Source organism: Rutilus rutilus (genome assembly GCF_951802725.1).
Source record: "Rutilus rutilus genome assembly, chromosome: 10".
NCBI lineage: Eukaryota > Metazoa > Chordata > Actinopteri > Cypriniformes > Leuciscidae > Rutilus > Rutilus rutilus.
In genome coordinates, this window is record NC_140215.1 from 14,301,548 (window position 1) to 14,328,252 (window position 26,705).

At 39.3% G+C, this 26,705-nt stretch overlaps 1 protein-coding gene across 4 annotated transcripts in view; it reads left to right on the top strand.

Moving 5' to 3' along the window:
• fgf14 (fibroblast growth factor 14) overlaps nt 1–26,705 on the top strand; it is a 132,188-nt gene that overhangs the window by 69,735 nt on the left and 35,748 nt on the right. For 3 of the 4 annotated variants that reach the window (XM_084421473.1, XM_084421472.1, XM_084421474.1), the window contains 2 exons: nt 19,318–19,428; nt 22,239–22,342. In XM_084421473.1, coding sequence (XP_084277599.1) covers nt 19,318–19,428; nt 22,239–22,342 — 215 coding nt within the window. Of the gene's footprint in view, nt 1–7,739; nt 8,973–19,317; nt 19,429–22,238; nt 22,343–26,705 lie in introns of those variants that run through there. The other variant, XM_084421471.1, reaches the window with a different exon arrangement.

A 26,705-nucleotide genomic window follows, 5' to 3' on the forward strand; every position in this document is an offset into this window, starting at 1 on the left:
AGCTTCCTCATTGTTTGGCATTCCAGATCAGTTTTCATGGGAAGCGACATTTAAGTCTGCAACAAAAGGTACAGTTCCTATTGATCTGTGGTTTTGCTCATTTTAAATGAGTTTCACTTAGGTATAAAATTACAACACTGTGATTTAATTAAGACCGCATTAATATTTCAAGCTGGTTCCAGGTCAGTTGAAAGGATCTCAGCACTGATAAGGCTTGTGTGTGTATGTGCGTTTAGAGTTACTTCTGTGCTGCTCTGCATGGGGACACATTGACAAATGGATCAAGGCCTGTTACAGGCTGTTCATGAGAGATTTATAAACCTTCCTCAGAGAAATATTGACACTAACACATTTCTAACACATTGTAATCTACCCCTGTCATTCAAAATAGCTGACATGGACATATCACTATAACAAATGTATGTTGTCAGTGTGCGAATTCATTATGCATTCCATTTCAGCCAAGAGAACAAATCCTTGGGAGCAAGCTAGGTAAAAATCATCCGTCATGAAGCGAACACGAGTGAGGGGAAAAATCCACTGAGCTATAGTAAGTTGACCAACAGGGATTTTCCATGTAACTGCTGAAACAGGCAGTCCAGAGAAAAAGGTTCAGATTAGGGATGGGCATTAGACTAAGCAGCTTGCTTGGTATTAGCATTCAATGGATGTACCTAATAGAAATCCCATTTATCTCATGAATTGTTGGGGGTAGTGATGCGTCTCTCTCCCTCCAGCTTTCATGCTTATTTTGTCGCAGTCTCTCTTTCTCACGTTTGTCAGATTTCCCGTTTTAAATAATGTGTGTGTTTTTTTGTATGTATGGGTTTGTGTGGGTGCCCTGCACGCCTTTGTTAGGATTTTTAGGTGGGTGTGTTCTTCTTACTTGATGTTATTTGGTTCAGACCAGCGCAAGAAACCAAGGCCACAGCATGTGGTGTGTGGGAGCAAATACACTGTGGACGATATACTGAAGGGACGTTCCCTGTGTGCCAACATCTCCTTTAGATGTTTCTCGCTCTCACACTCTTACTGAGATTCTGTCATCATGTTTGAATAGCTCAAATGTCACTGCAGACTGTAGAGAGGCTACATTTTTCCCTTGGGCTCCAGTTTGAGATGAAATGCATTTGATGTGTATCAGAGAGAATGATGGGGAAATAGTGGTTCAACACAACATGACCGTTAATGTCAGCCAGGGTTATTTCTGCACTTCTTTTCAGCAGTAAAGTCCTCCATGGCAGAGTACTGTCAAATAATAAGAAACGTCTTCTGCGCTCAAGCACAACATACTGATCTGGTTCTTATTGTGAATCAACAACATACAGTATGAGCAGTGTAGTCCCATTCACAAACAAATAGTCTGATTCATGAACAAATGACTTATGATCCGTTTTGTAAAATGAAAAACACAGCGTGAGTAGTGTAAACCGATTCATAAACAAATGACTCTTATTATCCGGTTCTTTTTGTGAATCAAAATCATTCAGCACAGGAAGTGTAGTCCACTTCACAAACAAATGACTCTTATTATCTGATTCTTTTTGTGAATCAGAAACATACAGCATGAGCATTGTAGTCCGATTCACAAACAAATAGTCAGATTCATGAACAACTTTTATGATCCGTTTTATAAAATGAAAAACAGTGCGAGTAGTGTAAACCGATTCATAAGCATGCAAATTACTTTGTGAATCAAAAACATACAGTATGATCAGTGTAGTCTCATTCATGAACGAATGTTACTTATGAGCTGGGTCTTTTAAAGAGCCGTTAAGACTAAGAGAGACAATTTACTGGGATGAATCCTTCACTTAATTTAATCAACCAGAGCGAATTAATCACTTATTAAACTGCAAGTTATCATTATATTTAGTGATGTCTGTATCATTTATTATTTATATGTATTTCTATAATGAGCATCTCCCTGCTGCAAAAACAGAGTGTAGGAAACCCTGATGTCAGCTAACGGTGATTATAAAACTGAAATGAGAGCATTTGATATAGTGTGGATCTTTATAGCAGTGCTTTAACTTCAACTGAACTGAACATGATTATCATTCCAGGGGTTTCTCAAGGCTATACGCTTTTGGCCCATTTTTGTATGCTTGGAGGTCCCTTGGGTTTCCACTGGGAGATTACTTTGCAGAGTCCTTCCCTGTTCTCTCTCACAGACCAGAAAAAAAGAGGGCTTTCCAGGCAGAGAATCAACTCATTTAAATTCACAGTGTCTGCCCAGGCTTTCTCGGATGAGCGTTTCTTTTTTTTTTGCTCCAGTGCTGACAAGACACTTTTGAGTGTTGCATACTTAAAAACCGGATCAAAGGACACGCAGAGATGTGAGCTGAATTTTTAACTCTTGTTCAGAGAGCAGCTCTGTCTATATCCATCTCTTTGGAGCTTATCCCGGCATTTCCCACCCCCTGGTGGGAGTAACGGCGTGTGATGCGTTGTGTTCTTCTCAGTCATTTAGAGTAGACTACACTCTCTCACAGAGAAATTCACTCTGCTCTCACTGTTCAGAGGTCAGTGATGAGCCAAAAGCTGTGAATATCATTGAGCATTGCTCTTCTCAGTACAATATGGAACACGTCAACAGTGACTAAAAACCAATGATATCCCCCCAACCCCCCCCATACACACAATTTCAGTAATGTCATGAAACCTTTTACCACTCTCAGATTTTCTCATATTCTTTCCGGTCAGTGAGAAAACACAACTAAAAATGACATTAGGAAATCACAATACCACTTTACACATCCAAAGGTGTCGCGAAGTATACAGAATTCCCATAGTTCACACATACTGAACATTTTAGACAGGTGCCATGTGCCAGTAATAGAAGAAAGCTAAATTTGTCAATTTTAGAAGTAAAATATGTGTGGTGCTTCGCCATGCAAAACTCTTTGGGTCTTTGTCATTACCAGGGTTGTGGCAATTGCTGTGCAGTTCTTAAGCTGTTTTAGTGGTTATTACAGTGTTTATTATTTAGATTGTATGTCCAATCACTAAGAAACGTAACAGCATACCTCTGAAGTTGTCATATTATGTTAAACCAGTAGTATGAGCAATTATGAAGCACCAATAATTATTAATAAAAAGTAAATAATAACAGTTAATGTCAAATAATGTATTTAGTTATAGTTAATTTTATTTTATGTTATTTATGTAGCACATTTAATAAAGGGAAAATGCGACAAAAGTTCTGTACAGGCAATTGTATATAAAACAGGCACTGTAACACAAAACAAGACAGTCACACAATAATACAAGCCTTATATTTTGATCTCAACAGTGCCAGAACCAGTTACTCTAATATAATATAATTCATATACAATTGCTTATTGTTAGGCTAATTCGGTTTTTGGCCCCTGATAAAGTGTCTGTAGTTTGAAGGATATGTATGGTTGTTTACAGGGAAGTGTCCTTCCTCATTTTACTACATTACTGACATTCTCACCTCTGTAATGAGATCTGTTGTTGATATTTAAATGTCAAGCTTAATGGCAAAACCCTCAAGCTCAAACAGACTTGTATTGATTTGCTGGATTCTTTTTGGTCTTGTCTCATTAATCTACAATTTGATTTAACACAAGTGCTCGTCTTATAAGCTTTTAGCTTGATTTAGAGACTCGTCACATTTATTTTTTCAATACGCAGAATAACTCTGGCATGCACATACAGCCTAAATCAGTTTCTGAATTGTTTTTTTTACTTAAAGTGAGAGAATCATGTATGATGTATTCTTTGCAATGCAGTCAAGATAGAGCTTGTTGTATATTTTACAGTGTAGCCTACTGCATACAATTTATTATAGAAGAATATGCATGGATTAAAAATATAGAAACAATATGCACCAATACATGTTTTATTTTTTAACAACAATACATTTCTAACAAATTTAACACATGATCTTCCCTCTTTCTACATTTAAATGAGCTGGTCATGTCCAGTTAACATCTTGGAAAGAAAATATGGCTATTTTGCATTTTTAATGCAATTCTGTGTAAACATAACTTCACTTTTAGCAGTCTGATTAAATAACTAAAAAGTTATTAAAAATGGAAGGTGAATTTGAGTGCATTGCATTATGGGATACATAATCCCATGCAGTGTCCTTTGCTTGTGTACTGCATATTTTGCCAAATGTTGTAGGTAACATGTCCACATAATATACATATTGCATATAAAATAATATGAGAAATATGCTAATATGTCATTCAGAATATACACATGGTGTTTAGACCTTATATCGTCAATTATAAGTACTTATTTTGAAGTTATCTGGTTCTATAACAAAATGACACTTTGCTGCTATTGTAGATTGCAGACTGAGAATATGACTTTTTGATAGCCATTTTGGTTTAATACTGTATTGTATATATCTTTAATGCTGAAACAGCCTATCAATATAACCACAATTACAGTAATATTGCTTTAATGTTGTTTATAAGACTCGGAATTGCTGTCTAGATTTGATTCTAGAAATGAGAGAACAAGATTTTCTTTTCTCTTACGTTTGATATCTCCTCCAGTAATTCCCTCAAAATGAGAGAGTTAATCTCCGCCACTTAAACAGAAAACTCATTTCTCATTTTCCTTTTAATCCTTTGATTTGTTACTCCCAAATCAAGTCTGCTATATTAGCTAAAGCCATTGAAGTAGACGATGGTGAGATTTCTGTTCAAAACACTACATTCACTTCCACATTCAAAGTCTTAGAGCCTCAGTGTCTTCAGCTTCTCAGAACGGTGACATTTCACCAAGCCGATTAAACCCCGATGTCAACAACACTAACCAAAAATCATTATTTTCTCCTCAATTAAATTAAACTCCCTTTCCCACCCCAACAGTGTGAAACAATCTGATTTAAACAAAGCACTAAATCTCCTGTTTTCCTCTCGTCTCAGCGCGTACGACGTTAAGTCCAATTTACAACTGCTGTCATCACGACAGCTAATAAAAGCCAGGCGACCCCAAAGGCTTCCATAGTGATACAAAGTATCGACTTGTTTATTTGGTGTCTCTGTCTGCTGTGACATTTCTTGAAGTAAGATTTAATTCTCCTGTTCTCGTCGCTCCACTGGGCTTTGGTGAATTTGAAGTTCTTATTCCCTTCCACCTCTATATATCATCCATCTCTCTTTCCCTTGTATTATTTGGACAGCTTCAGAGCACTGCACATTTGTATAGAACAGAATTTGCAGTCATCTCATGTTTTTATTTTTTTAAAAGACTAGCTGTCCATTCTCTTTGATTTCATGTGGTATTGTATCGTATGGCATTTCCTAGAATGACCATGTTTCATTCATCTTGTCAGCTAATGTTCATAAAAGACCAGGTGGAGGACAGCGTGGGAGGTTGGAGTTGGCTCACATTTATGTAGCAGTTAATTAGTTCTTCATCAAAAGTGCTTCTCTTGAATTGCACATCTGTTCTCTTATGATCTTTGAGCTGTGCTGTTCGCATGGGTGCCTCTACATTAAACTCTAGGTAAAACTGAGCAAAATACAGAACACTTCAGCTCATCATAATTAAAAGTTCAAAGTGGAACATTGTTATTTAAGATTTTGCCTCTGAAGCCTCGGAGGAGATGGTCTCAGCCGGCTGAACGGCAATTGTTTGGGGCAGATCTTACTAATAATGTTATCTGTGAGTATAGACCCTATAAATGGGGCCATGTCATTGACAGCCAGGCAGAGAAATGCGCTGTTACCTCGGTTGAATGTGCAAATGGGTTCACTATGGAGTCTCATACATTCAGAAGGAGAAAGCATGTAGGTATGTGCACAATCTCATATTCATGACAATGCAGTTGTCTTTCTTTTCTTTTCTTTTCTTTTCTTTTCTTTTCTTTTCTTTCTTTCTTCTTTTTTTTTGAAATATAGTAATCTCTCATGCGTGCAAGTTGATTCAGAATTTAAATGCTTGTTCCCTATTTGGTCTCTTTTTGTCATGGGGTTTGCTGTGTGTAGTCCATTTGCCATCTGATTGCTTCCTTTTATTTTGAGTAAACGCTTCTGAAGCGTAAAGTTTCCTGCCATACACTAAAGATGAAATTGGAGAGGAATAGGTAAAAGATCCAATTCTGTATTCATGAGACTCAGAATAGAAGAACTAAGAAAATGCCACAGGCATGTTCTTTCATTCCTCTTTTTGTGGTTTACCGCAGTCGCGTTGATTACTCACTTTCTTTTGCATAATCTCTTGTTCTTTTTCTGTGCACAAAGTCATGTCGTCAGACTATAAAACAAGACTGTTTTTTTTTGTTGCATTTACTATAAATGTTAAGCAGCTATTTATAACAGCTGCATAATTTGAATTTATAAGTTATTAGCCAAAATTATTGCATTATATAATGCTTTATATCATCCGTTAATGTAATACATTAAATAAGGCATTTGGATTTATATATTTTCAAATATATTTACATTTGAATGTCCATGAAGTACAGATGTGTGAATGTTAATGGCTTATTCATGAAACCTAGTGATCTGTCTATGCTATTGTAAATAAATGGAGTCATAGTTAAGCTGACAGTGTCCGCTGCTGGCGGCTGCTCAAACTGCAGTGGCTGCTTCACCGGCAATGATGCAGACCATTTAAGCTCTCATTATTTTAGCAGTCTGGTATTTCTGTGCTCATATGATTTATATGCTTATAAGGTCAGGGTTTTTATTTTATTTTTTTTTATTTTAATGCAATAAGACTAAGAATGTTTATGAATGTGTATATTATTAAATTTAAATGCATGTTCCATATATTTTTATATTTTCTCTGTAATCTGCTCAAGCAGTGACCGGTGTAAAAATACCATACCAGAGTTACATTGTCAGTCTGGTAAAAGGGGTTGAAAAACATCAGGGGGGATGAAAGACTGAATATTTCATTGCAGCGACAAACAGCAGATGGCCCTCTTGAGTTTTTCTTTTTCTTTTTTTTTTTTTTTTTTAAATTCATTCTCTGTGATTGTGTTTCACTGGTGATATTAATCTAAATGAGAAAATACTGCGTGTTATTGGGGCATGATATTAAATTGGCACCCAGCCCTTATCGCAACACTCATTACCATATGATTAAAGAAACAGACGACAGATATATGTAGGCCTATAGAAACAGAACTCATCCGCACAATGCTTTACATAGGTGTGTTTGTCTAAAGCACCGGGGGTCTCAATAGCACATCAGAGGTGTGTTGTAGTCCTGGTTCATTTTGCACTCGTGCGGTGTGTCGGTGGGGTTGAGTGAAATTAATTTCTTAGGCTTTCTGTCTCATAAACATAACATAAATTGTGTTTGATAGTTCCTAATACAAGCAATTCAGTGAAAAATAGCCTACATGTTTTTTTTTTTTTTTTTTTTTTTTTTGCGTCTGAGATCTGTCAGATAGAATATGGCATCTGAATATATATAATTAAATATTTTTTGGGCGCATGTTAACGGCTTATAGCTTCTATAAACACTAAATTATATCAGACGATTCAAGTGATAAGATGAATTAGCCTTTTTTTTAATTTTTTTTTTATGTCATCGTCGGGTTTGAATCTTATTATCAGCCCGTGCACACAGAGAACAATCCTTCCGTGCACATATATATACGGACATTAAGTGAAGGGTGGGTTTTTCTCGTCTTTGAAATGATGGCAAAGGAGGAGTTTGTCGTTAAGACTTGTTGATGACCCGTGAGGCTGAGGCGGGAAGCGCGTGGTCGTTAAGACTTGTTGATGCCGTTGATCTATGAGACTGAGGCGGGAAGCGCGTGCGCCTCAGTCGCTCCAAACGGTTGGAGACCGAGTTGGAGGATGAAGAGGAGCATTTCTTGAATATGTTTTCTTTCCTGGCTAACGTTAGCACTTATGCTGCACATTTGTGTACTCCCGCTTCTGCCAAAGACTTTTTTATTTGAGTTTATTTATTTGTTCCTTCCCGTCACACCGGGTAGACGTCATTCTCACCGGAGCCGCTCGGTGTTACTTACATTTTTTTCTCTCTCAAGACATGCTGCTTTAGAAAAGGAACAAACGCACATCGTTATTGAATAACCACGCGACCTAGAACATGGGACTGAATGGGGAGTGATCGTCTGAGGAGATCCCTTATCAACACCTTCGTTCAAACTTCAAGTCACCGTCGTTGCGCCGTCGGCTATTCTCAAGATGAGTGAACGTTTGAGCAGAACCGGCGTGGATATCTGCTAAACTTGGTGAATATGTGAGACATGAATATGTGTAGTCGCAGGGCTCCACCTGGGAGACGAAGGTGGTCGCGTTTCTCCGCTTGACAGCTCAGAACGAAAAACGCTTTGTTTGTTCAGACTCCGGGAGTGGACGTCGCTGGCCAGGGTGCTGAATTTCATCAGGACCGGGTCAAAAATAAAGGAAGGAAAGTGACGGATCGGAGAGACTCTCAAGCGTGACGTGAATATATTTTCATATTCTATATTTTGGAGCAGCCGGGCAACTCATGTCAGAATCATATTCCGAAAACCATTGTGAAATCAGGAATGAAAAGTAACCTGCGTGACTTCGAAATGAAAATCGGAGAACATGTGAAATACGGACAGTTGAGTAATACTTCACCTTTGTATTCATTATGCTAATTCAGTGTCTTATTTCGCCGTTCGTGATGTGTGGATATCTTTGATCATCATCCGTGCATTTCAGAGGGCAGAGCACACAAACAGTCGCAAAAATGGGACAATAATTGAGACAGATCGGGCGGTTTGTTGTTGTTGTCTGTGCTTTGTGTGTAAGGAGTTCAACAGCCCTGTTTTTGAGACATGGCAGCGGCGATTGCCAGCGGTTTGATCCGCCAGAAGAGACAGGCACGGGAGCAGCATATAGACCGACCATCCACCAACAGGAGGAGAAAAAGCCCCAATAAGAATAAAGGGCTTTGCAATGGGAACCTGGTCGACATCTTCTCCAAAGTGCGAATCTTCGGCCTCAGGAAACGCAGACTACGACGACAAGGTGTGGGAAGTTCCGTACACAAACCATAATTGTGCATATAAGAAGTCTATGCTATGTCTAATGTCTTGAGATAATACGCCCACATTTCATTTTCACATCCAGCTTTGACAACAAGGGACCTACGGCATTGAGATGCTGTTTATCTCGACGAGAATAGCTTATAGAGTTTGTATAGACTTGTGTTGTGTCTTGACAGACAGTTTTATTTCCATCAGTCTGCAAATCTGTCATTATTTTTCAACACAAATTAAGTCAGTAATAAGACCACGCATTCAACTCAAACCTATGTACGTCATACTTTCAAAATAATATTCAGTATTGTCTCCTGTTTTTAAGGCCACGTAGCCTATATCAGAGCTAGATAAGGATTTTTTTTATACTAAGCTAGATATATTGTTTGAAATATTCTGAGATTTGACCATCTCTCTCCCATTTGCTATACCCTTGAGAGGTGTTGTTGATGTGGAATTATTGGCACATTTCATGAATGCAAGTAAAGCAGCAGGTGCCCAACGTGTTGCAGAAAAAAAAAAAAAAATTCTATCACTGTATCACACCATCAGTAAACAACATCCAATGACAGCTAATCTTAATGGAAATGCCAGTGACACAATATTCAGTTTAGGTAAGATTAAAATGAAATTAGATTAGATTCCTGTCCCCCCCCAGAGTAATAGAAACCTGTTCAGGTGAATTTTTTTTTTTTTTGACATGACTTAAATATTTATTCTTATAAATGTAAGTATTTATATTAACAAATACAATACTACATTTTAATCATACAGCACTTTAATATAGCAATTTTATTTATATAGAGAATACATTTATATAATCAGAAAATAAGCAATTTTTCAGGACACAAACAATTTATCTTATAAATTGACAGTCAGCTCAGGACAGTCATATATCATAGAGTTATGCTGTAATGTTGTAGTATATGTTAACGTATAATCACATCCCGGGTGTTAAATACTAATTTTTTAGAACCAGAAAATATTTGTGTGTGTATTGTGTGTACATTTGTGTGTGTATTGTGCCTGCATGCAGAAATAATAAAACATTTTTTATTTTTATTTTTTTTAATAGATGAGCTACAATCTGATAAAACTATAATAGATTTGGCATTCTGTATATCATGGTACCTGTCAGAGATGTCCAGAGAGGAATCTTGCACAAATAAGTAGTGAGTAAAAGATGTAGCTGTTGCCAGGAGAAACTGAGAGTGATGAATTAGCCCTGCAACGTCTCGGCTAACGTGCACCTGTGACGGCCATCTTATTACAGATGGCGAACAGCTCATGGCCTCCTCTTACACTCCTAGGTTTAACTTTTTTGGAAAGCTGCTTCTTACAAGGCTTGTAGGTTAAGCTTACCCATGATGTCACTATGTACAATTACACGTGGAGAATCGAAAACATTAAAATAAGGTGTCTTTAAGCATTAGCTGTTTAAGATGACTACCAGTGCTCACAGCTGGTTAGACAGCCTCTTTTGAGTCCTTCTGCCTGTTGCGTTGTTGCCTGAGTTACTTTTGACGGAGCACCCCCTGGGATTTACCTCATTAATTTCCCATTGCAGCTAGATTTACAAAATCTTCAGTGAGCATTTTCACAGCCTTGAGGGCTCACCAGGGGCTCTGTGAAGCTGAGCGGTAGCCTGCCCACCCTCCTAGGCTCTTTCACATGTAGCCTGTGTGCTCAGGAGAAATCATGGTTAGCTTAGTGGTGGTAATTTAGTAGTGGTCACAAAAAGGACACTTTGAGCATAGCTTTTGAGCATAGCCTCCCATCATACGAGGCAGAGATGCTACATTCGTCTCCATTTTAACTCTGACTTTTAGGTCGTGACATACAGACCATAGGAATATATCCCCAGAGTATGGAAAAAGCATCTACAGACCATGAACTAAGACATTTTGCCTTGTGGCAGTGTAGTAACAGAAATCAGAGAAGACAGTAGTTAAAAAAAAATTTCCTCAAGCGTATTTTCAGTGTCCTTTCGGTTTGTCAAATGTCTGGCGAAGGAACGTTGATAATAATGGCAATATCAGTTTGCCAAAAGAGAAGTAAAAATTTTTTTCCTCCTGCATTTGGAGTACTGGTGTGGACCTCAGTCTTGTGATTTCAGGTTTGGTCAGCACCCCATTCAAAAACATTAAACAAGAAACAGTCCTGATATACTGTTTAAATGTGACTTTCTTGACTCTCAAGCAAAATGCTGTTATTGATTGGTTTGACCAGATTATTACAGAGATAGCCTATCATGTTGCATTGATCCATTATCATTGAACATTATCATGCTGTTTTTTCCCCCAGACTTTTATAAATGTGTTAGCACTAGTAAGCACAAGAAAAGTTTTAATTTGGGTTCTCGCTCAATTTTTGCCATGATTGTCATCTAAAACAAATTTCGGGGATCAAAAAATATTTCTTTGCTCATAGGGCAAAATTGAGTGAAGAATCAATAGTAACACAGTAGTTAATAAGAAAACCTAAATATCTCAGTATTTTCAAGCAAAGCTTTTCCAACATTGGCACATGGTCTTGCTTTGGTTTGTAAGGTACCATTTTGATTTAAGATGTCAGAACGGAAACAGACTGTTCATTTCAAATGCCCAGTCAATGCTGTCAGTTGTTACCAAAGTCTTAGATAAATGTATGTTGTACAGTCTGATAGTTGTATGTTTTAGCTTTTACCTAGGATTTCACTGGGGTCACAACAACGTTGTAAAATTGGAAATGACTTTAGGCTGGCATAGGTATTTTAGAATAAAGGTTGATTAAGGCTCACTATAGGTCAGATATTGAAATTGACCAACTGTTGGCATATTTATTCTTTTGATTCTGCACCTTTATGCCATTTCAAGCCATCCATGTCTAATATATTAATGGCTCCACAATTCTAATAATATGAGGTGGTTGAGCTGTTTGTAAATGTCTATGTCTGACTTCAGAAAAAATCTGAGAAACGGCTCCAGACATGAAAGGTCCCCGTCAAGCTGGTAAAAACAAGTACATCTTTCATTTATTTAAAATCTCTTCGTTCAAAACGGAGAGGTTATCTTTTTGATTGCATCCCTGAGTGCAAATTTTATCCTTTTTACTCCACAGGACATTTTCTGTCTCATGGCCATGAAAAAATAAACATTGCTGTGAAGTGACTGCTTACTAAAATGCCCTGTGGCAAATTAAATTTATAAATTTAGTTGGTGGAAGGTTGAACAAGTTCTTTAATATCAAACTGTATAACTCTAACCTTGTATTCAAGTTTCGCTAAAAGCATGTAGCGAACCAGGAAGGGTGCAGAAAACATCTGTATCAATTAACTGCCCCAAAATTAGACAGTTTTGTGGTATTTATTGTCATTTTGTGCTTCTGCATTTATCCACTGTGAAAGTTCAGTGCTCTGATGCTTATTATCCGGATAAGTGATAAATATGACAGAGATTCTTCACTGCAAGACATGGTTCAACACGCTGTTTGGACGTTACGTGTTGCGTCCAATTAGAAAGCTCAATGGAATGGAAGACCACCAGTGGAGACTAGCTTTTAATCTCTCTCTATGCTAAGTCTCATTAAAAAGTCTGATGAATCTTGCATACACTCAATTAGTCCTGACTGAAAGTGCACAGCGCCTCCTTTAGTCTTGAGTGTAAGGTGGTGCTTGTTCTTGCACTGTGTAAATTACTGAGCTTGATGTCAGTTCGCCTGTAATGACTAAATTACTCTCCGGTTTTACACGTTTAATTCATTTCCGCCATGTTCCACAATGTTATGGCTGTAACAGTGATATTCATTGTTATTTATAGAGGTGATTATATATATATATATATATATATATATATATATATATGTATGTGTGTGTGTGTATAGTATGTATGTATGTATATACATGCACATTTTTTTATTCTTGCCATGTCTTTTTCATAAAATTATATGAGTTAGGCCTACATCAATATTTGGGAAGAGAGTATGAATCTCATAATTGCTAGTAGTTCCAAGATTGTATGTAATGGCGGGTCTTTCTCAGTCCTTCCTGTGACCATGAATAGTGCGGGTGTGCTTACGAAAGCTGGAAAAGCCCTTCTTCTGTTCCTGAAGGTCTATAGTGGGTCAATCACATGTTGTTAAGTCTGCAGCTGGCACTGTGTGCAGTGAGACATGCCCCCCATCCCTGTCTGTCTGATGATAGCTGCCTCCACCTGTCTGTCTCCTTCTGTCTCTCTATCCACCACACACACACAAAATCATGCACCTGCTGCTAACCTTTTATAAGGATGAATGTTATGAACATCAATCATCTTTAAAAAATAGATGTATTTCCAGAATTTTCAGATGTCACATTGCCTGATTCTTTATTCTCAGTTTGTAAAGGTAGTTTGAGGTATATGATTATGATGGATAATCCACCCAAAAATGAAAATTCTGTCAACATTTTCTCACCATTATGTCAATCCAAATCGATGAATTTCTTTTGTCTGTGGAATACGAAAGTGGAATATTTTGAACAACATTGGAGCCCATCGACTTCCATTTCATTTACGAAAACAAACAAACAGATATTTCTCAAAATATCTTCTTTCATGTTACACAGAAGAAAGAAAGTCATATAGTTTTGGAACAACATTAGTAAATGATGACAGACTGTTTTATTTTTGGGTGAATTATCACTTTAAGCTATTTTTTATGGAAAGGAGTGAGAGATGTATGTTCTGTATGTTGATTACATGGATGCCATTTATTTACATTGATTTTGCTAACATACGCTTCGTTATGATTTTTTTATGTGTAGAGATAATGTTTCAAAACTCATTTTGCACCATTTGTGCTGAAGGCATTAATTATACCTTACATTGGATGGCTTGTCGAAGAGAATTGTGCTATGGTTTTTCCCTGATAGGTGATAAATCAGTTGAAAAAAACTGTCATTCATCCATCCATCCATCTTCTTCTGCTTATCCGGGGCCGGGTCGCGGGGGCAGCAGTCTAAGCAGAGACGCCCAGACTTCCCTATCCCTAGACACTTTCTCCAGCTCGTCCGGGGGAATACCGAGGCGTTCCCAGGCCAGCCGGGACTATAATCCCTCCAGCGTGTCCTAGGTCTTCCCCGGGGTCTCCTCCCGTTGGGACGCGCCCGGAACACCTCCCCGGGAAGGCATCCAGGAGGCATCCAGAACAGATACCCGAGCCACCTCAGCTGGCTCCTCTCGATGTGGAGGAGCAGCGGCTCTACTCTGAGCTCCTCCCGAGTGACCGAGCTCCTCACCCTATCTCCAAGGGAGCGCCCAGCCACCCTGCGGAGAAAGCTCATTTCAGCCGTCTGTATCCAAGATCTTGTCCTTTTGGTCATGACCATAGGTGAGAGTAGGAACGTAGATCGTCTGGTAAATCGAGAGCAAACCGTCCCAGTGCATGCTGGAGGTCCTGGTTTGATGAAGCCAACATGACAACATCATCCTCAAAAAGCAGAGACGAAATTGTGTGCTCGCCAAACTGGACAAACTCCGGCCCCTGGTTGCACTTAGAAATTCTGTCCATAAAAATTATGAACAGAACCGGTGACAAAGGGCAGCTCTGCCGGAGTCCAACATGCACCGGGAACAAGCCTGACTTAGTGCCGGCAATGCGAACCAAGCTCCTGCTCTGATCGTACAGGGACCGGACAGGCCTCAGCAGAGGGCCCCTGACCCCATAATCTCAGAGCACCCTCCACAGGACGCCACGAGGGACACAGTCGAATGCCTTCTCAAAATCCACAAAGCACATGGATTGGTTGGGCAAACTCCCATGAACCCTCCAGCACCCTGGAGAGGGTGTAGAGCTGATCCAGTGTTCCATGGCCGGGACGAAAACCACACTGTTCCTCCTGTATCTGAGGTTCCATTATTGGCCGAATTCTCCTCTCCAGTACCCTGGCATAGACTTTCCCGTGGAGGCTGAGGAGTGTGATCCCCCTGTAGTTGGAACACACCCTCCGGTCCCCCTTCTTGAAAAGAGGGACCACCACCCCGGTCTGCCAGTTCAGAGGTACTGTCCCCGACCGCCATGTGATGTTGCAGAGGCGTGTCAGCCAAGACAGCCCCACAACATCCAGAGACTTGAGGTACTCAGGGCGGATCTCATCCAACCCCGGTTCCTTACCACTGAGGAGCTTTTTCTTAACTACCTTGGTGACTTCAGCTTGGGTGATAGACGAGTCCACCTCCGAGCCCTCGGCCTCTGCTTCCTCAATAGAAGACGTGTTGGTGGGATTGAGGAGATCCTCGAAGTATTCCTTCCACCATCCGACGATATCTCCAGTTGAGGTCAACAGCTGCCCACCTCCACTGTAAACAGTGTTGGTAGGGCACTGCTTCCCTCTCCTGAGGCGCCGGATGGTTTGCCAGAATCTCTTCGAAGCCAACTGATAGTCCTTCTCCATGGCCTCACCGAACTCCTCCCAGGCTCGATTTTTTTGCCTCCACAACTACCCAGGCTGCAGTCTGCTTGGCCTGCCAGTACCCGTCAGCTGCCTCAAGAGTCCCACAAGCCAGCCAGGCCTGATAGGACTCCTTCTTCAGCTCCTTCAGGCACCGGAGACCTTACGGCCACATCTCCGAGCGGCCGAGGTGACAATGGAGGTGGAGAACATGGTCCACTCGGACTCAATATCTCCAGACTCCCTCAGGATCCGGTCGAAGCTCTGCCAGAGGTGGAAGTTGAAGATCTCTCTGACAGGGGACTCGGCCAAACGTTCCCAACAGACCCTCACAGTATGTCTGGGTCTGCCAAGTCTGTCCAGCTTCTTCCCCCGCCATCGGATCCAACTCACCACCAGGTGGTGATCAGTTGACAGCTCCACCCCTCTCTTCATCCGAGTGTCCAAGACATACGGACGGAGGTCGGATAAAACGACCACAAAGTCGATCATCGATCTCCGGTCTAGGCTGTCCTTGTGCCACGTGCACTGATGGACACCCTTATGCTTGAACATGGTGTTTGTTATGGACAAGCTGTGACTAGCACAGAAGTCTAATAACAGAACACCGCTCAGGTTCAGATCAGGGGGGCCGTTCCTCCCAATTAAGCCCCTCCAGGTGTCACTGCCTACGTGTCCCCCAGTAGAACGGTCCCCAGTCAGAGCACTTTACCAGCACCCCTCCCAGAGACTCCAAGAGGGCCGGGTACTTTGCACTGCTGTTCGGCCCGTAGGCACACACGACAGTGAGAGACCTATCCCCAACCCGAAGGCGCAAGGAAGCGACCCTGTCGTTCACCGGGTGAACTCTAACACTCTAACTCTAACAATGGCGGCTGAGCTGGGGGGCTATAAGCAAACGCACACCAGCCCACCGTCTTTCACCATGGGCAACTCCAGAGTGGTAGAGAGTCCAGCCTCTCTCAAGGAGTGTTTTGCATGAGCAAGCACCACATATATTTTCTTCAGAAAATGTCATTTTCCTTGCATCCTCTCAATATTGCATCCGTTAGTTTGGGCATGCACATGGAACCATAGCTCATGCCCATCTCTTTGATTGTTCTTTGTTTTTTTCCCTCATAGTGCCCGTCTAAGTAAATTCTGAGGATATCTTTGCTGTCTTTAAGTGTCTCAGGATGCTGTCTCAGCGTTATCTCTGTGTAGGGGGAGGCAGATATCATAAAGCACCACTGTGATTAGCATTCTTTGTATCTCTCTTTCTCTTTAAACTCGCCCTCTCCTTCCTTCCTTTGTTCTTTTCTCTCACCCGCTCTTTCTTTTTATCTCTCCACCTTTGATGTGGCAGTTTCTTCAGCCCTGCCCTAGCGTAACACAGGCAAATCCAGGGCAGCAGGCCAACTGTAAAGAGCAGCATTGTACCTACATCAATATGACAAGGTAGTTATTTGTTTACCAGCGTGGAGTTAAGCACAACAAGGCTGGTTAAGTGTATCCCAGGAGACCCTTATAACCAAATGAGACTAAAGCACTTCATGCTGTTAAAAATCCTTTGGTTTTTCCCTTCCTGTCTCTTGAAATTGGTGTCACTTGCATCTATTTATGTGATTACCCCCCGAGCAGTGTTTGCTAAAGCACAACACAGCCTCCCCAGAGTTAAACATCCAAAGGTAGTGTTTTTGTTGTTGTTTTCTCACTATTGTTTTACAATCCTCACATACTGCATTTACAATTTTAACGGAATAGTTCATAAAAAAAATTATTTTACTCTTTCTCATGTCATTCTAAACCCTTATGACTGCAAATGTAGCTGATGTCCACATATTAAAACTTGGGACATTATGAATGATTTGAAGACACAATTATCGAAGTCAAAACTGGAGAAACGCATCTCCCTGTGTAATTCTTCAGAAGACTTGGAATGAGATAATTTGGTGTGAATGCTTGTTGCTGCTTTTGAACGCTCCTCCACCACATGTCTACTGTATTTAGATGAGTTCCAACAGTGCAAACTGCTGTTCTGTGTCTTTCTGAATTAGCACCGTCTAGTATGCACACGTCCAGTATTCCCCTTGTGATACTTCTGAGCAGACGCATCTTGAAACAGCGTAGCTGTAATGTGTGTATTAACTCTGAAGTTAAGAATGTTTTGATTGAACCTTCTTTGGTTTGTTAGTTACTTTAGATTTCCACTCTCATATGACAAAACAATCTGTTCCTCTTACTGTTCTAAGCAAGAAACCATGACAAACACGGGAGCAAATTCATACAGAATCAGTTATTGACATAAAAAGACCTAGAGGGGACACACTTTCCAATATATTTATTTTTTACTACAGTATGATATCCTCAAATCCAATTTAATTCTTTCCAAAAACAGACCTGTGACAATTTGTGCATGCAAAATAAGAGGCATTCTTAATCATGAAACATTTTCCTTCTGTTTATAAATCAGATTACAGTGCTACCCAAACTGTTCATGTTAACAGCGACTCAGCGATCTCACTTGCCTGGTTACCTCAGTGATTTGTCTGATAAACTGACTGTTGATATCTAATTATAATTGTCCTCGTTTTTTCTGCTATTCTGCTTTACAGTTGTCATCACATTATAGTAACAATATCATTTTATTATTATTATTATTAAGAAAGAATGTATTCCTGTATGGCAGGGCCGTAACCACCATAGACATTGAGGGGGACAAGCCCCTCCCCCCCAATAATTAGAAATGGCCAAATTGCCCCAAAACAGTTAATATTCTTGATGCTTGCTCTGCTGCCTTCCATTACACTCTGCTTTGAATGTTGTTAAGATGACAAAAAGTTTTACAAGTTACATTTTTAGGCTGATCTGCCTCATCAATGTCAAAATGACTGAGATGGCCAATCAGATCAAAGAAGGCAGGCCTTACTGCTCAGAGAAGATGAGTGCGAATTCCAACATGATGCTTTAGTTTTAATGGTGGAAGTGTGCGTGGTAAGATATCCAAAATAAATGTTTAGCTTCTTACAACGGTTTTACGATGGAAATGTTCAGCGACCGACAGTAATAGTGCAAACTACTTAACTTGTTTATTATGAGATTTAGAAAATATACTATAATTTATGTAATTCATAACTGAATGTGAGAAATGTTTAGTATTTTTGACATATTAAACATGAATAAGAGTGAATGTGTGCATATTTTAAAATAAAACAGTATTTGCAATTAGTTGATTACTTCATAATTAGACCTAAAACTTTTTTTGCCTTTATTTGTTTTTTATTTGCTTAAATCCCTTTTAATCCTTTAATGATTGAATTATTTTAAATAAAACATACCAATACATGGTTAATACATGTTCAAGACATGGTTACGGCCTTGTTGTATGGTACTTCAGCACTAGAAGGTCAAGAAAAATCTTTATCAGGCCCAGCTAAAGAGGGCGCTACTGAGTCTACTTCATATTAAAATCACTTCACAGCACAAAATTCCTCATAGTTAATCCAGGACAGATTTTCTTTATATCTTCTCCATAACATTTAGCTATCTTTTTGCATGATCATGCTCACCCAAAAATAAAAATGTTGTCATCATTTACTCACGCGCATGTCGTTACAAAACTGTGTAATTTCTTTCTTCTGTGGAACATAAAATATTTTGATAAATATCTGTGTTTTTTTTTTCATACAATGGCAGTCAATGGGCTCCAGTGTTATTTGGTTCCCAGTGTTCTTCAAAATATCTTTATTTTGTGTTCCACAAAAGAAAAAATACAGAGTTCACACGAAATGAGGGTGAGTAAATCATGACAGAATTTTCATTTTTGGGTGGACTATTTCTTTACATTGTTATTGTGATTTATTGGTAGATTACATAAACTTCCTTTTACATTCATGGTGTGTGTAGACTCCATAGTTCAAAAACTGTTGTTTTCTGTCTTTCTCCACAGATCCCCAGCTCAAGGGTATAGTGACCAGGTTATATTGCAGGCAGGGATACTACTTGCAGATGAACCCAGATGGATCTCTTGATGGGACCAAGGATGACAGTAGTAATTCTTGTGAGTTCCCTCTATTTCATAATCATTGCACATACTAAATAATCAAAACATGGACATGTTTAAAAAGGAATGACTCCTGCTTGATATTTCTGGTGGGGAAAATGCTACACTTAAAAGGTAAAGTGTGCACAAATGCATATCATTACTTTTACTGCACACACTTTTGAAATCCCTGTTACTGATTCATTTTCTGTAGTTATCACTGTTGCTGATATGGCAGTAGGCTGGTCCTTGGGGAGACTTGTGTGTGCATGTGAGATGATAACTCAGGAGGCAGAGGTGTATTATTAGGCTCTGCTGGGCCTGCTTTTCAAATGCTTCAGGCCAGCTGCTTAATTTGATTTTAATATGTAGCTGTACCGACAGAGTGACACACAGAGGGCTCTCTGTCAGTCACACACTCCGAGAGAAGATGATGCTTGACAGTTGTGACACCTACAAAAATTACCAAAAACAATATAAAACACATTGATTATAAATTTTTTCAAAGTAATCAAAGTTTTATTAAGGTAATAAAAGTATTTACCTTAGCTTAAGGTTATAGCAGTAACTAGATTTTCCTTTCCTAAAGGAAACAGAAGTGCTTACAAGGAAGAAAATGAACTTTTAATTTTAGGTAAAATTATATTATTTTTATTTATATAAATTATATTTATATAGTTGTATAAATATTTTATATAATTTATCATTTTATATAAAAATTACATAAGTTGCAAACCCAAATATGTATTTATATTTGGAACCCCAGATGTATTTGGATAGTTTCAGACACTTAAGCCACACTTGGATGTAATTTAATTGCAAAAAATCAAAACATTTAATTGCATTAGATAACAAAATCCCAAACAAAGAGTGATCTGCAAACAAATAATTCTACACCTTTTCTCTGAAATAAAGTTTTTGCCATCTTTGCATAGATTTTTAACCATTTTGTCTAAAAAATGTCATTAATTTATTGTTTGATAATAAGATTTTCTGTGAAAATGCTTGTGTTTTCTTAAAAATAAATTCCACTTTACTTTTTTTTTTTGTAAAATAATAATATTACTATGGGTTATTTATATAAATTCTATAAGCTGCAAACTCATATGTAGATTGATATGGAGGGAGAGAGAAAAGGAGGAGAAGGAAAATAATGAAATGGCATGAGAGATTTCAATATCATGCTTGCTTTGGAAGACTAGGATGCAAAGTCCATTTTGGTGCCCTTGTAAGAATCCATTCCAGTGTGTTCTTGGAGCACTTCCAGAAACTTTCTTTGATGTAACTGTCCCACTCTTATTTTGCCACACCAGAGTCTTCCAGAACAGGGCTTTTCTGAAATCATTTTCTAGCACCCCGGGAGCTCTGCCAATTAACAGTGAGTTGATATCAGTTCATTACACTTTAGGTTTAAATCACCCCTTTGGATGCACTTAGTGTCACCAGCTAGGCTGTTACTTCCCTCCAGTACAAACAATGGCCGTTACCTAACAAAAGCGAAGAGCTGCTCCAACAACAAAAGATCCATTAAATCTGCCACGCACTACTACTGTCTCCAATCACTAGACTTCTATGCTCCAGCTTGTAGCGCCAGGCTTCTGTTGCTGCCCACTGGGCATAAAAACAATTATTTTACATAATATGAGGCCTCCATTCAATTTCTGTGTATCAGTTTTTGTGCACCACACTTGTTTATGCACGCTGTGGAGTGCGGCTCATGTTCAGTTTATGGGTTCAGATTTGAAGCCCAATGTTTATCATTCTAATTCTATTTTAGTGACGTTATTATGCTATTATTTGCTATTATTTTGGGGGTTAGCGGTTTGTTCCAGAGTCCTGCACGGGCCCTGTTTGGTAAACCTGCACCCGCCCCGAACCCGCAGTACTTAACAGAACACCTGACCCATTATCCGACAGCAGCACTAATTTAATCATTTATTTTCTCATGTAACACAAGCAATAAAACCAACATGGCATTCTGAGTTGATGCATTTAAGGTAAATAGACATGTGGCAGCACATGGTGATAATTAACAGAAAAAAAGTGCATCCGTCGTGTAAACAGAACTTTTTTCCTGTATGTGAGCAATATGCCCATGCAGGCTATTTTGAATAAATGTGCAGAAATAGGCCATATACTGATGCTTAGAGCTCTCCATAAATTAGAAGAATATGGCCAAATTAGCCTATATTGTCATAATAGGTATTAGATCAGGGATATTTTACCGGATTCACTCTGCATTTAAATGTGGTTGTCTCTCCTGAAACTCTGCAGTGTATAGGCTACGCGGACATTGGTCCTCTTAGCAGCATAAAAAATTAAACTTTTATTCAAATTGAGAATAGATTGTAGGCTATGCAGAAAGCGGGCAAAGAGCGCTCTCTTAATGACTCTCTTAATGTTTGCGAAAATAATGCGCAAACATTGCTGTGCTCAACGCTAATCCACGTTGAAACATTGTAACATTTGGCGGTCTTCAGACTATAGAGCGCAAACACAAATAAGCAGCTGCCTATCAGTGGGTACCAAATTCAGACAAAATAGTCTCTTGGCTATTGGACCCGCAGTCCGTCCGTGCCTATTGATTCCCGACCCGCACTCGCAACGTTACATCAAAATTAGCTGTTCACCCGTCCGCGTGCAGGACTGTGGTTTGTTCTACATCATAATCACTCTGAGAACTGCATAGCAACATTCAAAAGCACTTTACTGTACTCAAATTTTATTCCAGTAATTCCACAATTCCACACTTCTTATTTCAGATATTATTTGTTGAAATTTGAATTCATGGGAAATTCGCATTTGTTAACCCCTGTATTGTTTTACAGCGTTGTTCAACCTCATTCCTGTGGGCCTTCGGGTCGTTGCTATTCAGTCTGTGAAGACGGGCTTGTACATTGCCATGAATGGAGAAGGCCATCTGTACACATCAGTGAGTACACAGTGTTTGTGAAGAATTCAGGTCTTACAGATGGCAGTTTGTTAAAGATTCTGTTGCTCTGTACCAGAATCTCCTTCTAATTAGGTATCCTAGCTGAAACAACTGATTGATTGTACATGGGAGAAGTGATACACAACTGATTCCAATGAAGTTTTTCTGTTAGCATATTTGCTAAGCTATAAATGCTAATCTTTAATAGCCACAAAATACTTAGCACATACAAATAATGGGTAATATTTTCCATTGTAATTAGATGAGTATGTTTCAAGGAAGCTCCCTTGGTTCTGGAACAGGGTTTGGTTGGATAGTTTAACTATGAAATGCCATGTTTTTGTGGCCTTGGACACATAAAAAATCTGCACATACAAAATTGCCCACTCTCACTCTCAGTATCAGTCATTTGCCCTCTCTCAGATGTCGGCATGGCCATTTCATTTACAATGACACATCAGCTCAGGCTCAAAGCTGATTCCCTCTTTGCTACTCCTTTATACCTCTAGAGCACAAACTCATATGAAAAAATATTGTCACTGCAGGTAAAAGATGAGTCATTGTGACTACTGCAAAAGACTGGACATCTTGTGATCTATTATTTAATTCTGTAAAAACAAATATTTCACTAATAAACAGATATGGGACAATATATGTCCAGATAGGTACACAGGTAGCTGACAGAAGTTACATATAAATGTCTTTTACACGGCAGAAATCATTATGGAGCTATAATACATAATAGCTCATAATGTCTCTATTATGGTTTTAGTTTTAAATGCACACCACAGTTATGCACACCCACATTATGCATTAGTAGTTTTATCAAGAAGATCTGTTGCTAAAACACCGCTACTTAGTGGTGCACGATATATCGGCCGCCGATGTAATATCGGCCGATATGGTCATTTTTTTACACATCGGTATCGTTCCGATGTCAAAATAGTGCCGATGTGAACAGGCCGATAGTCATTCCTGTGTATTTGACGTGTGAAGTTGAAGATGAAGTTGACGATGCTGACTCGCGATCTTCGCAGTAGTGAATGCGCCTGAGAGAAATGCACATTTCATACGGATGACATAAGCAGAGAACAGTCTGTTTTCTTTCGTTTTGAATTGTTCTGTTTAAAAGTACACATTTCAAGCTTTCTATATATGTCTCAGGTCTGCGAGGCAAGTAGGCTACCTTATACGCTGAGTTTCGGTTCATTTATGAGACAAGCTCCAGGTTCACGCGCCGGCGCCTCCGTGTCGTGATTAAATATTTTCTACTATATTTACTTCTTATTTATTAAATCCAGACAATTGGTTGATGAAACATTGATCAAAATTAAGATACAATTAATACAAAACGAAATGAAATTTAAAGACTGTTTGAGGTCTCTGTGAAAGTTTTAAAGCAGTCTTTTAGTGCCGCTTTCAGAGCGCTCGCGTCCGTAACATTTTTAATTTTTTTTTGTGTGAAATAAATTTCTAAATAAATGCGACCAGTCGACCAGTGCGACTTATGTTTTTTTCCTCTTCATGACGCATTTTTTGACTGATCGTAGACTGATTTTTTTGACTCGTAGATATTCGAATACATTGCTTGATATTTGATACCCGTTCGAATTAGATTTTTCTCAAAAGTGACAGCACGTGTGATTTGTGGATTACCGATAAGCGCGAGTCTGGAGAAACAGGCATTTATTTATTCATTCTCAGTGTTGAGAAACGTAGCCTTCATGTGTTACGTTATTGTGTTAATAATAACTCAAGTACCTAATTATTTTGTATTTTGTTTTCTAGGGGTTTCTTAATTTTAGACAAGTTGACCAGCACACATGCAATGCAATATAATGCATGCGTGTCGTCCCCTCCACTCTCCTCCATATTACAATTGCTTATATACAGTATGCATTCAAAAATTTACTGGAATTGGAACTAACTATTTTTGTGGAGGAGAATTTGTCCAAATAGGGGTCTAGGACACAGTTAAAATCGCCCCCAATTATTAGATTTGTATCTGAAATATCAGGAATTAGGTCAAACATTTTTTTTCTTAAACTCAGGTTTGTCACAATTTGGTCCGTAAACATTGACTAATGTCAGTGGCACAGAAAATACTTCTCCAACAACTAAACCTTCTTTATCTGAAATAGTCTGATTATTTTTAAATGGAACTCCTTTACGGATAAGGGTAGCTGTGCCTCTAGATTTGGCAGATAAATTTGAATGATATATTTGTCCAATCCACTTGCACCTCAGTCTAACGTGGGCAGTGCGTTTCAAATGAGTCTCTTGCAGGAACATAATATCCTAAGACAGTGATTTTAAATGAGACAGTATTTTCCCCCTCTTAACTGGCTCATTCAGCCATTTAACATTCCAAGTTGAAAAATTGAGTAAAGCCCCCTTTGCATTTAGATTATTAAACATAAACAGTGATTATAACAGACATCCTAATCTGCTCCAACCAATTACCTACACACTGGTAGTTGTTACCATGGAAACCTTTAGCACCAACCCACCCTCCCAACAAAACATTAGATATACAGCAGGACTTTTCACGAAGTTGAAGGCAAGAAAAGCGTAAACTAAAAAATAAAACGTAGAAAAGAAAAGCCCACCTCCGCATATTACCTTTCAAAGACTTCACAATGATCCAGCATCAAGTCCGCTAAATAAAAGAAACTTCCAACAAAACAACAGGAATTCTTCTCAAGTTATTGTTCAACATCTACTTTACTGCCCCAAACTGTTCGACTGCAAATTTCCATGCCTCATTCGCATCGGTGAAAAGTTTCTCTCCCTCGCTGTACATCACCTGCAGCTTCGCGGGATACAGAATGCCAAACTTCACACTGGGTTTATCTTGAAGGATCTGTAGTACTCTGGCAAAGGCTGCGCGACGTTTGACCACAGCCGAAGGGTAGTCTCTGAAGATCTGGATGGAGTGACCGTTAAAGGTTAGCTTTCTTTGTGATGACACTTTGCGCATGATGTTTTCCATGATATGGCCATGATGCACTCGAGCGATGAACTGGCGCGGCGGGTCGCTGTCCTCAGGCCGGGAGCGAAGAGTTCGGTGCGCTCGGTCCAAAACAGGAAGTTCATCTAGTCCAAGCACCTCCATGAGCAGCTTAGCTCCAAATTCTCTGGCACCTTGACCGCTTTCCAATCCTTCTCGGACTCCCGCGATTCTTAGATTTTGCCTCTTAGAACGGCCTTCCAGATTGATGCATTTCTCCGTTAGTTCTGACACCTCCTCGGACAGACTTTTAACTTTGGCTTGTAGTTTCGTAACAGCATCTGACGAGGCGTTAACTAGGGATGCACCGAAATGAAAATTCTTGGCCGAAACCGAAAACCGAAAAAGAGGAAACCAAGGCCGAAAACCGAAAACCGAAACACCGAAAGAAATTATGCCAATTATTAGTACGATTGCATTTATGGCTATGACTTTATAACTATAACTTGACTATAACTTTACTAAAATCAAGGCATTGCAATTGCATAAATTAATATTAAAGTTTCAAAGAATAAATCAATTAAAATTTTATGCAAATATTTATTTAGCACATTGCAAAGTATAAAATTAAATGTTTAACTAGACCCCACTCATGTGTACATTAAATAATAATGTAAAAGCCTACTGGCCTGCAGAAAGGTTTAAAAATGAAATGTTCTCTCATAAAAACAAACTGCATTTAGGTCAATACTGCCATAGCCCATAATAATATCTGCACCTATATGCTCATTGACGTGAGTTGCAAAAATCATAAACAGCTAAGGTAAACACACACACACCTCTGAGAAATGACGGTTGCTCTGCACACACACACAAGGTCTCTCGCTCCCTCTCTTTGCCGCGCGCCCTACGTATGCGCGCTCATGCTCGCTCGCGATTCCGGGAGATTTAAACTAATTTGCGGGCATCAGGGAGCCGCTATCAATACGCGGGAGACTCCCGGAACTTCCGGAAGACTTGGGATGTCTGTGTTTTGAAAATCGCTGTCCGTGGGTCACTCTCAGATATATTGAAATACGTCCACACCGCAGATATGTTGCTTCAGACAAGCACGTGCAGGTCGCGGTATCTGCTGTTTGCGTCATCACAACATTTCGGCCGTATTGTTTCGGTGATAAAAGTATTTCGGCCGAAAACCGAAAATGCACTTTTGGGCCATTTTCGGCCGAAAATTTTCGGTGGCCGAATATTCGGTGCATCCCTAGCGTTAACGGTCTGTTCAAGGTGTTCGAGAGTTGTACGGTGGTCATTTATGATTAACTGCATTGCATTAATCTTCGCATAAATTTTCCTCTCCAGCATCGCCATACCTTTCAAGCTCTCTGTAATATCAGGTTTAACCTTGCCCAAATC